This window comes from Elephas maximus, chromosome 11 (genome assembly GCF_024166365.1).
Source record: "Elephas maximus indicus isolate mEleMax1 chromosome 11, mEleMax1 primary haplotype, whole genome shotgun sequence".
In the NCBI taxonomy this organism is placed as follows: domain Eukaryota; kingdom Metazoa; phylum Chordata; class Mammalia; order Proboscidea; family Elephantidae; genus Elephas; species Elephas maximus.
Genome location: NC_064829.1, coordinates 26,139,859 through 26,152,777, shown reverse-complemented (window position 1 = coordinate 26,152,777; position 12,919 = coordinate 26,139,859). Strand labels below are relative to the sequence as shown.

The window sequence follows — 12,919 nt, the reverse complement described above, 5'->3', positions numbered from 1 at the left end:
TGGCCTTTAATAAGTTGCCAAAACAATGGGCTCTTTACCCTGCAAATAAGTAACTCCTCTTTCATCTGTAGTCTAAGTTCAGATTGTGTTTTTTGTATTTGCATAAAGCAAGACATACCTAAAATTAGAGAATGACTAAGCCCCATATGTTATCCAGTCTATTTGCCAAAAAAAGGCTACAATATGCTCAGAGGTGACTTACACCTGTACATCTCTTCAGGAATGAGGTTTCAGGCCAGTCACACTTTGATATTCTAGAATGGTGATACCAAAACGTCCACAAAGTGATAACAGCCCCAAATCTCAGGAGGTGGCTAACAGCACTCTGCATTTTTATAGACTTGGACTTGTCCATCCGGTATCTCTTTTAGCCTCACCAAAGCCCTGTGAGGTAGACTTACCTACCTTGGCAGGTATCTCCGCTCATTGGGCAGATGCAGAATCAGAGGCCCGAAAGTTTAAGTGACTGGTTTCAAGTCACAAGACTAATGAGAGGCAGGGCCTAGTGGCTGCTCCATCTCTGGACACCCCTAACTGCCACTTTATTTCCAACCTCCTGAATGGAGGGGACCTTGTGTTCCTTTACCAGATAAAGTTTAACCATACCTGAAGGAAGCAGTCTTGGGCTCTGCTGGTTTCAATGATCAGCTATGGCCACTGCTTACGAAATGAAAATCCATTTACCTTGTACCAATCTACGCCCAGGTTCCTAAACCCTGTACAAGTTACAAGGTCTCCCCTGTGGAGCCAGATTGGGTATCCAGTCCATATTAGGGTTCCAGAGCTGCAGGGTGCCCCTCCAGGAAAGAGAAGTTGAGAGGTCACCTCCACCTCACTGCTGGGCCCTTCCGCAAGCTAGAAGAGCAGGAATCCAACTTCAGCCCCTGCTACCTTGCTTGGGCAAGCACTTAATTTATCAGGGACTCAACTGCCGTATCTGTAAAATTAAAGGCTGATTTAAATCCTCTCAAAGGCCCTGTCCATCGCTATGCCTAAAAGCCAAGTCCAAGAATTCTCAGTCAGGAATGTCTCTTTCATAGCCTATTCCAGGCTTTCCATTTTAATTTCATCCCTCTCTCTCTGAACCACCTGGTATCATCCTCTTCAGGCCTTTCTGTTTATATTCTTCAGTATTTGTAAGTTGCTATCATGTCTCTTCTGAGTCATCAGTTCAAAATTCCCACACATTATTTAACCTCCATAAATTAAATCCTTTCAGCAACTTACTGTTTTTTGTGTTTTTCACCAAATCCCCACTCATCTAGCTCATCAGATGGTCATGGAATTTTAAATAAAATTTTTCTCAAGGTCACCACTTTTAAAGAAACTTTTTCTCTTGGTTCTTCATATTCCTACGGTTTCTAAAATATACAGCCATCTCAATGTTTATTTTGCCTTATTTTCACAAGTTTGATTTTCCTCTTTATTAGCCTGTGCTCCAATCCTGCTTCTAGGTTTCTGCCTTTCAGTGTTTCTATTTGTTTGTTTTGTTTTACTTTATAATTCTCGGTTTTCTCTTCAGCCCTACTGCCACCTTCAGCGAAGGCAGGATGGGAAAGCAGACCACCACAGTGTACCAACGCAGAAATGATTAACTGTGTAGGCACGGGACAGTAACGTGGGCGAGGGAGAAGGTACAGTGAGTAGGCTGCTCTGGCTGCAGGAATGGACAGCTGTGGGCTTGGTGCCACTGCATTTCCATTTTAAAGCCCTACTTTTTCCCAGAAAGAAATGTAGAAGTGTGTATCCAGAAGGAAAAAATGCTAAAGCAACTAGTGAGCCAGAGCAGCTGAGTGTCGTTAACTTTAGTCAAAATCCAGCCAGGATTTTTTTTTTTAAGCAGCAGGAAGTAGATTTATTCTCTTTCATACTCATTCTCCCTCTCTCTCTCTCATGCACGCACGCGTGCTCGATCTCTCTGTCTCTCTGTCTCTCTAACACACACACACACACATTCTTTTCACCCCATCCTTCATTTTCTCTGGCCAAGGCATGGAAAAAAGCTGCACAAAAACTTCCATTCCCTTGAACTGTCTTTAAAATGTTGCAATTCCCCTTGGCATTTCAAAGCCAACTGCAAACCAGAGAAGCATGGTTAAAGCAGAGAAGAGCACCATGTGTTGCACCCTAAGACACAGAGGAGCATGTATGAGTTTCCTGTGGCCGCTGTAAGAAATTACCATGAACTTGGTGGATTAAAACAACACAAATGTGAACCACAACTACCAGAGCCTCCACCAGACTGAATCTAGCACAAACAGATGGTGCCTGGCTACCACCACCGACTGATCTGACAGGGATCACAATAGAGGGTCCCGGACAGAGCCAGAGAAAAATGTAGAGCAAAATTCAAACTCACAAAAAAGACCAGACTTACTGGTCTGACAGAGACTGGAGAAACCCCAAGAGTATGGCCCCCGGAGACCCTTTTAACTCAGTTCTGAAGTCACTCCTGAGGGTCACTCTTCAGCCAAAGATTAGACAGGCTCATAAAACAAACAATAATACATATAACTCAACCATGTACACGAGACTAAATGGGCACACCAGCCCAGGGGCAAGGACAAGAAGGCGGGAGGGAACAGGAAAGCTGCACGAATGGAAATGGGGAACCCAAGGCCAAGAAGGGGAGAGTGTTGATACATTGCAGGGTTGGCAACCAATGTCAAAATAATATGTGTTAACTCTTTAATGAGAAACTAATTTGCTCTGTAAACCTTCATCTAAAACACAATTTAAAAAAACCCATAAATATCTTCTCTTATAGTTCTGAAGGCCAGAAGTCTGAAATCAGTTTAAGTTGGCTGAAATTAAGGTGTTGGCAGGGCTGCACTCCCTCTGGAGGCTCTAGGGGAGAACCCAGTTCCTTTCCTTTTTCAGCTTCTACTGGCCGTCAGAATTCCTTGGCTTATGGCCCCTTTCCCCTTCAAAGTGCATCGCTCCAGTCTCTGCTTCCATCATCACTCCCCTTCTCCTCCTGGCAGTCAAATCTCCTGCTGCCTCCCTCTATAAGGACGCTTGTGATTACACACAGGATAATCCAGGACCATCTCCCCATCTCAGGATCCTAAACTTAATCACATCTGCAAAGTCCCTTTTGCCATGTAAGGTGCGATTCATAGGTTCTGGGGACTAGGACATGGACATCTTGGGGGAGAGTGTCTGCTCTGTAGTAGCCTGAAGCTTCCTGGGGGAAGCTTCTGCCTCACTCACCCGCTAACACCAATGCATGAGGCCTGAGCCAACAGGTGAAGCATGGAAAAAATATGTTTTCTAAAAGATAGCAAAATAGATAAAGTCCATGTACCATGCTCCTGCCAAGTCACAGATGTACCTTTCCCACCATGTTTGTCTTACTAGGCACCTGCTTTGCACCCGGCAGACCCCACGTGCATCCCACCCGTTTCCGCGGGTGCTGCTCCTGTGCCATGGCCCCCACAGTGGTGAGAAATCCATGGTTGTGAGCAATCATCCACTTGTTACATAGAAACTCCAATCCCGACCAAAACTGGAGCTCAGAGCCAAAAATGTCCTTCAGCGGCAAAGCCCAGCCATGGACCTGTTACAGTCTCTGAATCTTTCCCTGGGTCCCAGATGGAGCATAGAGAGGGAAATGTGCTGCGTTGTAACTCACCAAACCTCTTGTAACCGAAGGACTGCACCTCCTCCTCCTCTGCAAAGTCGTCTGCAAGAGAAAAAAAAAGCCACAGTGTTAACAAGGGACACAGAACACAGGGCCAGGCAGGGTACAACCGCTCCCTAGCCCACAATGCTTGCCACAGTGGCCTTCTCTGCTCCTGGGACACACCAAGCTCCTGTCTGCCACAGGGTCCCCACATTGGCTGTTCCCTCTGCCTGGAGTGCTCTTCCTCCTGATCTTTATGTGACTTCTTATTCAGATTTCAGATACAAGGGTGATGCCTTCGAGATGCCTTTCCTGATCACCCAGCCACTCCATGTCACACCACGTTATTTTACTATCACGAGCTGATATTTTTGTCATTTATTTGTGTGTGTGTGAGTTCATTGCTGTCTTCGTGCATCCTGTGAGCAGTACAGTACCTGCCACAGAGCCGGGGCTTAATACATTTTGTTGAATGAATGAATGAATGATCAATTGTCCAAGTGGTCAAGTTACCTTCATGTAAGCGACGCTAAGACCCTATCTTTCAGATGCCTGTGCTCTGGGGTCCTCTCTCCCACCAACTGTCACATCTCAGGAGGCCTGGCAGGGCTTCTGCAGTGACAAAACTTTTCCTCATTCTCCTTCCATTGGAAGATTTTGGGACCAACAGATGGTTTCTAGAAAATACATTTCAAAATACGACCTTGCTGTGGGAATTTCTATATGTAGGGCCACTGTGAAAACAAGAGAGATATTAGTCAGCCAAGCTTTCTACCAAAAGGCCTAGAATTGCTTCCCTAAAGTACTCAGCTGCTAACCAAAAGGTCAGCGGTTCAAACCTACCCAGAGGCTCTGTAGGACAAAGACCTGGTGATATTCTCCTGTAAAAGTTTACTGCCTTGGAAACCCTATGAGGAACTTCTACTCTGTCTTACAGGGTTGCTATGAATCAGAATCTACTTGATGGTACCCAGCAAAACAATGGTGACATAAGAAGCCCTGGTGGCACAGTGGTTAAGTGCTCAGCCACTAATTGAAAGGTCAGCAGTTCGAACCCACCAGTCACTCTGAGGGAGAAAGACGTGGCAGTCTGCTTCCATAAAGATTATGGCATTCCAAAGAAGTTTCTTGTATAAACCGAATGCTTTGAAGGCCAGAGTAGCAGGGGCAGGGGTTTGGGGACCATGGTTTCAGGGGACATCTAGGTCAACTGGCACAATAAAATCTATTAAGAAAACATTCTGCATTCCACTTTGGTCAGTGGCGTCTGGGGTCTTAAACACTAGCAAGCAGCCATCTAAGATGCATCAATTGGTCTCAACCCACCTGGAGCAAAGGAGAAAGAACACCAAAGACACAAGGTAATTATGAACCCAAGAGACAGAAAGGGCCACATAAATCAGAGACTACACTCAGCCTGAGACTGGAAGAACTAGATGGTACCTGGCTACAACTGATGACTGCCCTGACAAGGAACACAACAGAGAATCCCTCATGGAGCAGGAGAACAGTGGGATGCAGACCTCAGATTCTCGTAAAAAGACCAGACTTAATGGTCTGACTGAGACTAGAAGGACCCTGGAGGTCATGGTCCCCAGACCTTCTGTTAGCCGAGACAAGAATCATTCCCAAAGCCAACTCTTCAGACAGGGATTGGAATCGACTGTAAGATAGAAAATGATACTGGTGAAGAATGAGCTTCCTGGCTCAAGTAGACACATGAGACTATGCAGGCTGCTCCTGTCTGGAGGTGAGATGAGAAGGCAGAGGGGGACAGAAGCTGGCTGAACGGACACGGGGAATACAGGGTGGAGAGGAGTGTGCTATCTCATTAGGGGGAGAGCAACTAGGAGTACATAGCGAGGTGCGTATAAATTTTTGTATGAGAGACTGACTTGATTTGTAAACTTTCACTTAAAGCACAATTAAAAAAAAAGTTTTTTAATCTAAATTAAAAAAAAAAAAAAATATTACAGTCTTGGAAACCCTATGGGGCAGTTCTACTCTGTCCTACTCTCTCCTACGCTTTATGTTGGAATTGACTCCATGGCAACAGGTTTGGTTTGGTTTCGTTTCATGTTGACGTGAAGCACGGTGGTTCAGTGGTAGAATTCTTGCTTTCCATGTGAAAGACCCACGTTTGATTCCCAGCAATGTGCCTCATGCACAGCTACCACTCGTCTGTCAACGGAAGCTTGTATGTTGCTGTGATGCTGAACAGGTTTCGGCAGAGAGCTTCCAAACTAAGAAGGACTAGGAAGAAAGGCCTGAAGATCTACTTTCAAAAATCAGCCAGTGAAAACCCTATTGACCACAACAGTCCAATCAGCAACTGATCACACGGATGGTACAGAATAGGGCAGCATGAGTTGGGGGCCAACTTGACGGCAATTAACAAAAATAACATGGAGAAGATGCAATTTCTTATACAATTCTGCTAGGTGTGGGTTTGGGAAAGAGTGAGCATTGTGCAGACACAATTTCATATAAATTATGCAATTAAAGGACACTTCTGATGAAAAACAAGAGGTGTCAAGGCCAGGCCTTCCCAGGGAGCCCTGACTAACCATCCCTGAACTGGTCACATTGCTATACCAGCATCCAGCTTCCTCCATGTGCCAAGTTCAAAATCATGTATGCAGCTCTCACTATGGCCAGAGCAAGGTAGGGGGTGGGGTGCTTCAGAGATGAGTGACATGGGGTCCCTTCCCTCAAAAAGCTGACAGGCTGGAGAAGAGAGGCACCTAGGGGGCATGGAGCCTCTAGGATGGCCATTTTTGACCCCCAAATAGGACACGTGACCTGGCTATCTTTGAACCTTGAGATGTCATGGAAACTACCCAAGATGTATGATATTAATAATGCAATGTGGTGAATCTTGGAATACTAGTTTGTTATAAAGTGCTAAAAAACACATGTGAAAGGGCAGTTACTTCTAATGAAGAGTAGAATGTGATAATTTTGCCACTGTTTCCTGATTCTGAGGACAGGGGCGAGATCTTGGTGTGAAATCTAGGAAGCCACATCTCATAAATAAAGGAGTTCTCTTTTATCAGGGACTAAATTTTAGTTCTTTCTATATGGAAGAACGTGCTTACAACCAAGAGAATAGCACCTTTCTCATTGATTCAGTGAGTTCAACAAATACATAGTAGGCCCCTACTATGTACCTGTTTGGTAAATAATTCTATCATATTAATGGCTGAAAACAAACAAATAACAAAAAAAAATTGCCGTCGAGTTGATTCCGACTCATGGTGACCCTATATGACAGAGTGTAACTGCCCCATAGGGTTTCCAGGGAACAGCTGGTGGATTTGAACTGCCCACCTTTTCTTTAGCACCCAAGTGCTCAGTAGTCTATTCACAGTTAGAAAGAAACCCTTATCCTGCTGCTTCTGCATATAAACCCACTCAATCATTCAATAGATGCTTATAGTCTAGTGAAATGGATGAGACACAAACATACATAATGATGCCACCCCATATCAGCTTCCCCCTGCCAGCTCTAGTCCCTCCACTCCGTGCCAATGCTGCACAAGAACCCACTCACACCCACATGGGGGTGGGCCAGGGACACATCACTGAGGACTTCACAGTAGAGGCAGGAGAGCAGGCTGATGCTGCGCCCCTCACAGCAAACAGTCCAAAATTCCTGGTAGACACTTCTGTTCTCCATCACTAGTCCCCCTCCCCCCCTTTTTTTCTTTTCTTCACTGATATTATCTTTCCTCATTGCAACATCTAGTCTGACTGACTCCTCTCTCCAGTATTTCCCTGGGAACTTCAAATTTCTCACATTTTTATTATGAAAGCAATTCAGCACTGCCCCTGATTCTACCTCCAAATTAACATGTTCAAGCCTACCATGGCTTCAACAAAACAAAGGCCTTACAGGCAGCCACTGATAAGGTCAAAGAGATTTTCTGCTTCTTGTCTTAACCCTCTTCCCAAAAGGGTTAGGAATTCTTGCAACAGCTATTAAAAGAATAAAAACTCCCCTATCTCATACAACTATAAAATAAGTGTGGAAATCACGTGAGACACAGGAATTCAAATAAAGGACTACAGATAATTTTTACCTGGAATTATCAGCAAAGGTCTCACAGAGAAAGTGCATTAATTCAGCCTTTCTCAACATTTTTTCTTTGATGGAAAGCAGCAGACTTGGAAAACACAGTTTTCTTTACATCTCTCTTAAAAATTCATAAACTATTAGAAAATTGGAGAAGTGCTGAGAGAGAAAAAAAACACTTGTTCGATGTTTCAATCAATGTTTTCAAAAGTTGACTTTAGAATCCTCTTTGACAATAAATTGTGTTGATTTTTGTTCATTCCTGACGTATCTGTGTGGGATCAGATTGACAACAACTCAAAAGATTAGAAGAGAGGCTTAGGGGGCACTGAGTTTATGTTAATGGCGGTGGAATAATTTGGAAAAGGATAGTGAGAATGGTTGCATAACTTGAAGAATGTAATCAACATCACCAAATTGTCATGTGGAAACTGTTGAAATGGTGTATCTTTTGCTGTGCATATTTTCACCAAAATAAATTTAAAATGTTTGATAAAAAGGAGACTATGATATCCTTAAGGTTGGGTAGGTCTTGTTGTTGTTGTTAGGTGTTGTTAAGGTGGTTCCAACACATAGCGACCCTGCACAATTGTTGTTATGCTTGAGCCCGTTGTTGCAGGCACTGTGTCAAATCCATCTCATTGAGGGTCTTCCTCTTTTTTGATGACCCTTTACTTTACCAAGCATGATGTCCTTCTCCAGGGCCTGATCCCTTCTGATAACATGTCCAAAGTACGTGAGATGTAGTCTCATCATCCTTGCTTCTAAGGAGTATTCTGGTTGTACTTCCTCTAAGACAGATTTGTCCGTTCTTTTGGCAGTCCCTGGTATATTCAATATTCTTTGCCAGCACGACAATTCAAAGGCATCAATTCTTCTTCTGTCTTCCCTATTCATTGTCCAGCTTTCACATGCATATGAGGCGCCTGAAAAGACGTGGCTTGGGTCAGGCGCACCTTAGTCCTCAAGGTGACGTCTTTCCTTTTCAACACTTTAAAGAGGTCTTTTGCAGCCGATCTGCTCAGTGCAATGCATCTTTTGATTTCTTGACTGCTGCTTCCATGGGTGTTGATGGTGGATCCAAGTAAAAATGATGTCTTAATAACTTCAATCTTTTCTCCGTTTATCATGATGTTGTTTATTGGTCCAGTTGTGAGGATTTTTGCTTTCCCTATGTTGAGGTGTAATCCATACTGAAGACCGTGGTCTTTGCTCTTCATCAGTAAGTGCTTCAAGTCCTCTTCACTTTCTGCAAGCAAGGCTGAAACCCTGGTGGCACAGTGTTTAAGAGCTATGCCTGCTAATCAAAAATGGTCAGCATTTCAAATCCACCAGGCACTCCTTGGACACTCTAATGGGGCAGTTCACTCTGTCCTATAGGGTTGCTATGAGTCGGAATCAACTCGATGGCAACAGGTTTTGGGTAGAGCTAGGGCAGGTAAAAGCATGTAGTTTATAAGCTTAAGTGTTCATCCAAAGCTCAAATTTTCCCAGCTGCTCAGTTAAAAACAGCCAATTCAGGCTGGCGGCGGGGTTAAGCAGAAAGAGAGAGCTCCAGAGAGTTAGAGAATTGAGGAAAGGGGCAAGAACTAATGGAGCTTGTGGTTGCGTGGACAACCTATGTCAGGCTACGATAACCACAGAAGAGGGTGAGTGGTCAAGTATTCTTAATGACTGAATGCTTTAGAGAGCAAAAGGCCATGATAGGGCCCACAGCGGCTGACAGGTGGGTTCTGATGAAGACAAATAGAATGATACTAAGTGCAGTGTTATATTCTGTTCTCAAATGCTTTTCCTCACACTCTGCAAACCTAAGCTAAATGTGTCCCAGGTTGTCTTTACAGTATCAGGGGCCTGCAAAGGTGATATGCCTGAATAAGGATATTCTTTCTAGACCAGTCTCCTTAGCAACTTGCCACTTTTCAAAATGTGTCTTTGACACAGTAAAAGCCACATAACTGTAGACTCCTCCATGAGTAAGGATTTAGTTAAGATTTAAGACCTCAGTTCTGTCGTGGCCATAACTTGATCCCTGCCTCTGACAGCAGTTTGTCTGCAGGGAAGAAGCAACCTTCACATATTAAATAACAAAAAGTGTTTAAGATTTATATCTACCAGCACATATTTTCATGGCTTCCATAACTGTATTTTAGCATTTTCATACCTACAGTCTACACTGTATTCTGCTTCATTATTTTGAAATGCTATTTTTATTTTTTTACTTTCCTTAGTAACTGGCACAGGGCCACATTCGCTAGAGAGAATGCTGAACAGAGTTCTGCTGCTGATTTATTCTTCGAGCCTTGCTATTTCAGAGTAACATGAGTTCAAGCGAAGTTTAGTTCAGCTAGCTTGGAGAATTGAGTCATACTTGTGAAAATGTTCCAATTAATTTTGGTCCAAATTGTGTGACATCCTAAAGTTAGAGTTTTCCTCTACTTTCCCTTGTCTCAAGAGTACTGGTGGGGCAGTGGTTAAAAGTCTGGCTACTAACCAAAAGTAGAGCTAGGGCAGGTAAAAGCATATAGTTTATAAGCTTAAGTGTTCATCCAAAGCTCAAATTTTCCCAGCTGCTCAGTTAAAAACAGCCAATTCAGGCTGCTGGTGGGGTTAAGCAGAAAGTTTAAATCCACCAGTCGGTCCTTCGAAACCCTACAGGGGCAGTTCCACCCTGTCCTATAGGGTGGCTATGAGTCGGAATTGACTCAACGGCAATGAGTTTGGTAGGGTTTGGTTTTCCCTTGCTCCGGTGTCAGCATTTCCTTCAGTCTACCTTATATTCAAGTTCTACTTCTGACTTCACCAGATGGCAAGCCATTTGAAAACAGGAAACTTCTCACATTGTACCCTCAGCAATTAGTGCATTTGTAGCATATGATAGTTACTCAATAATTGTTGAAAATTACTAAACAAGTTGGATTTGTACATGTGTTTCTCTCTCCTACTAGCTTACAAATGCCTTAAGGAATGTGATTAAACCCTTATCTTTTTGAATACAGCAGATAAAAGATAAAAGCACTAATACTGAGTCAGTATGTACTGAATGCCAAGTACTTTACATTCATTGTGTTCTCTGTTTTACAGATGAGAAAACAGGTTCAGAGAAGTTACATAATTTGACCCAAGGACTCAGAGCTTGTGACTGACCAGACCAAGACTAAGACGATCCCCAAGTTTCACACTTCCTTAGTCATCTAGTGCTGCTGTAACAGAAATACCACAAGTGGATGGATTTAACAAAGAGAAGTTTATTCCCTCACAATCAAGTGGACTACAAGTCCAAATTCAGGGCTTCAGCTCCAGGGGAGGCTTTCTTCTCTCTGATGACTCTGGATGAAGGGCCTTGTCATCAGTTTTCCTTTGGTCTGGGAGCATCTCAGAGCAGGAAGCTCAGGTCCAAAGAAAGCGCTCTGCTCCTGGCACTGCTTTCTTGGTGGTATGAGGTCCCCATGTCGCTCTGCTTGTTTCTCTCTTTTATATCTCAAAACAGACTGGCTTAAGACGCTACGTAATCTTGTAGAGCTCATCAAGATAATTGCCGCTAATCTATCTTATTACATCATGGTGATGGGAGTTACAGAATATAGGAAAATCACATCAGAAGATAAAACAGTAGACAATTGTACAATCATACAAGGGGATCATGACCTAGCCGAGTTGACAGATATTTTGGGGGGACACAATTCAAACTATGACACCAACAAATGCCACAACGGACAACAGAACAAACGCAGGCATTTTTAGGAGCCAGGCTGCCGAACTGTGAACAGGCTGAATTTTGGCTTCTCTTCAGAGCTGGGGTATATTTGTGTGTATCCATCAGCTACTCTATACTGCTCATCCAGATGCATTCCCAGCTCTTGGCCAGCAGTTGCTGTTAGAACTAACCAGCACAGTCCCGTCACTTGTTAAGGTGTTTTACTGATTCGGAACCAGCTGCTGAACAGCCTCTGCTCCAAATGTTCCCACAAGCTGTCCCCAGGGGCCTCTCCCACCACTACTTACCTATGGTAGCAGGCCTGGGTGCCAGGAGTGCCAAATGCCCCGTCCTGTGTGGACCCCTGAGTCTATGGCCATCCCCCACTGGCCAGTACTCCGTGAGTCTCTTTCATTTGGTCGTCTGGGAACGGTAGCCTCCACAGTATGTCACCTGGGTTGCTAAATGTTTTAATTATCCCTCTGGTTGTTGCTGTGAATTCTAAGGATGGATGTCCTGGACGACTTCTCTCCCAAGGCCAGAGGTTGGTGGAATGGTGAAGCTTGGTTCTGAATTAGGAGACCTGGGTTTGAAGACTGGCTCTACCTTGTACTGGCAATATAAGCTTGCTATAAAATGGGACCTTTTTTCTTTTTTTTTTATAAAATGGGACCACTAAGTCTTATCTCAAACATTGTTGGGATGAAAAAAAGTGAATAAATGGAACACACCCAACACATTCTGAGAGCCAAATAATACGAGCTTCTTTGAAGTAAAGGGGGCAGATGCACAATAACAGCTACTATGCTGTAAGGTCCAAACTAAATGTCCCAGGGCTTAAGTGTTCATGAAATACAGGAGGCTTTAGGCTTGGGTAAGAACTTTGTTAACATACAGTTTCAGGAGACACACAGCTCCAGTCAGAAGCGAGCATTTGGGAGAGGGGAACAGCACGGAAGTTTGATTAGCAAAAAGTTGGTTCAATTTCAGCTTCAGCAAATGCACACTGAAGTATCTATTTGATATTTCTGCCTATAAAAAAATGAAGAAAGACACTCTTTAACCTTGATTTAACCCTAAGAGTAATATCAGTAGTATCTGCCCTGGTTTTATAGCTATAAAATACAAAACCTTATGTGGTTCCTTCTGTAGTCCCTCCCCCCGGCCCCCGGCCCCCGTTGGCATTTCTAGACCATAGTTATTAAGTATTCTGCAAGTGAATGAGCTCGGTGCAGTGTAATAAATATCTGAGGTTCAGGATATTTTCAATACGGTAACTAATCTGACTTCCATTCAACTTCTCCAGGTCATTCCCTTCCAAACGATGAAGGAATCTGTAGCAATTTAAATGCTTGTAGATCATTCAAAAGTATTACAGGAGCCTTGTTGAGATTACTCAAGTGCTTTTTGAATTTTATGTTTTGCAAGAATAGGATCACTTTTCGATTCACTGTTAAAGTTTTTTTTTTTTTAAGTCAAAATTACAAAGACACAAATGACTCCAATTTCTGGCACAACTTGT

At 43.5% G+C, this 12,919-nt stretch overlaps 1 protein-coding gene across 1 annotated transcript in view; it reads right to left on the bottom strand.

The window, feature by feature from the left end:
• Nucleotides 1-12,919, bottom strand: part of COLEC12 (collectin subfamily member 12) — a 241,575-nt gene that overhangs the window by 216,441 nt on the left and 12,215 nt on the right. The window contains exon 2 of the mRNA XM_049901010.1: nt 3,635-3,685. Coding sequence (XP_049756967.1) covers nt 3,635-3,685 — 51 coding nt within the window. The remainder of the gene's footprint in view (nt 1-3,634; nt 3,686-12,919) is intronic.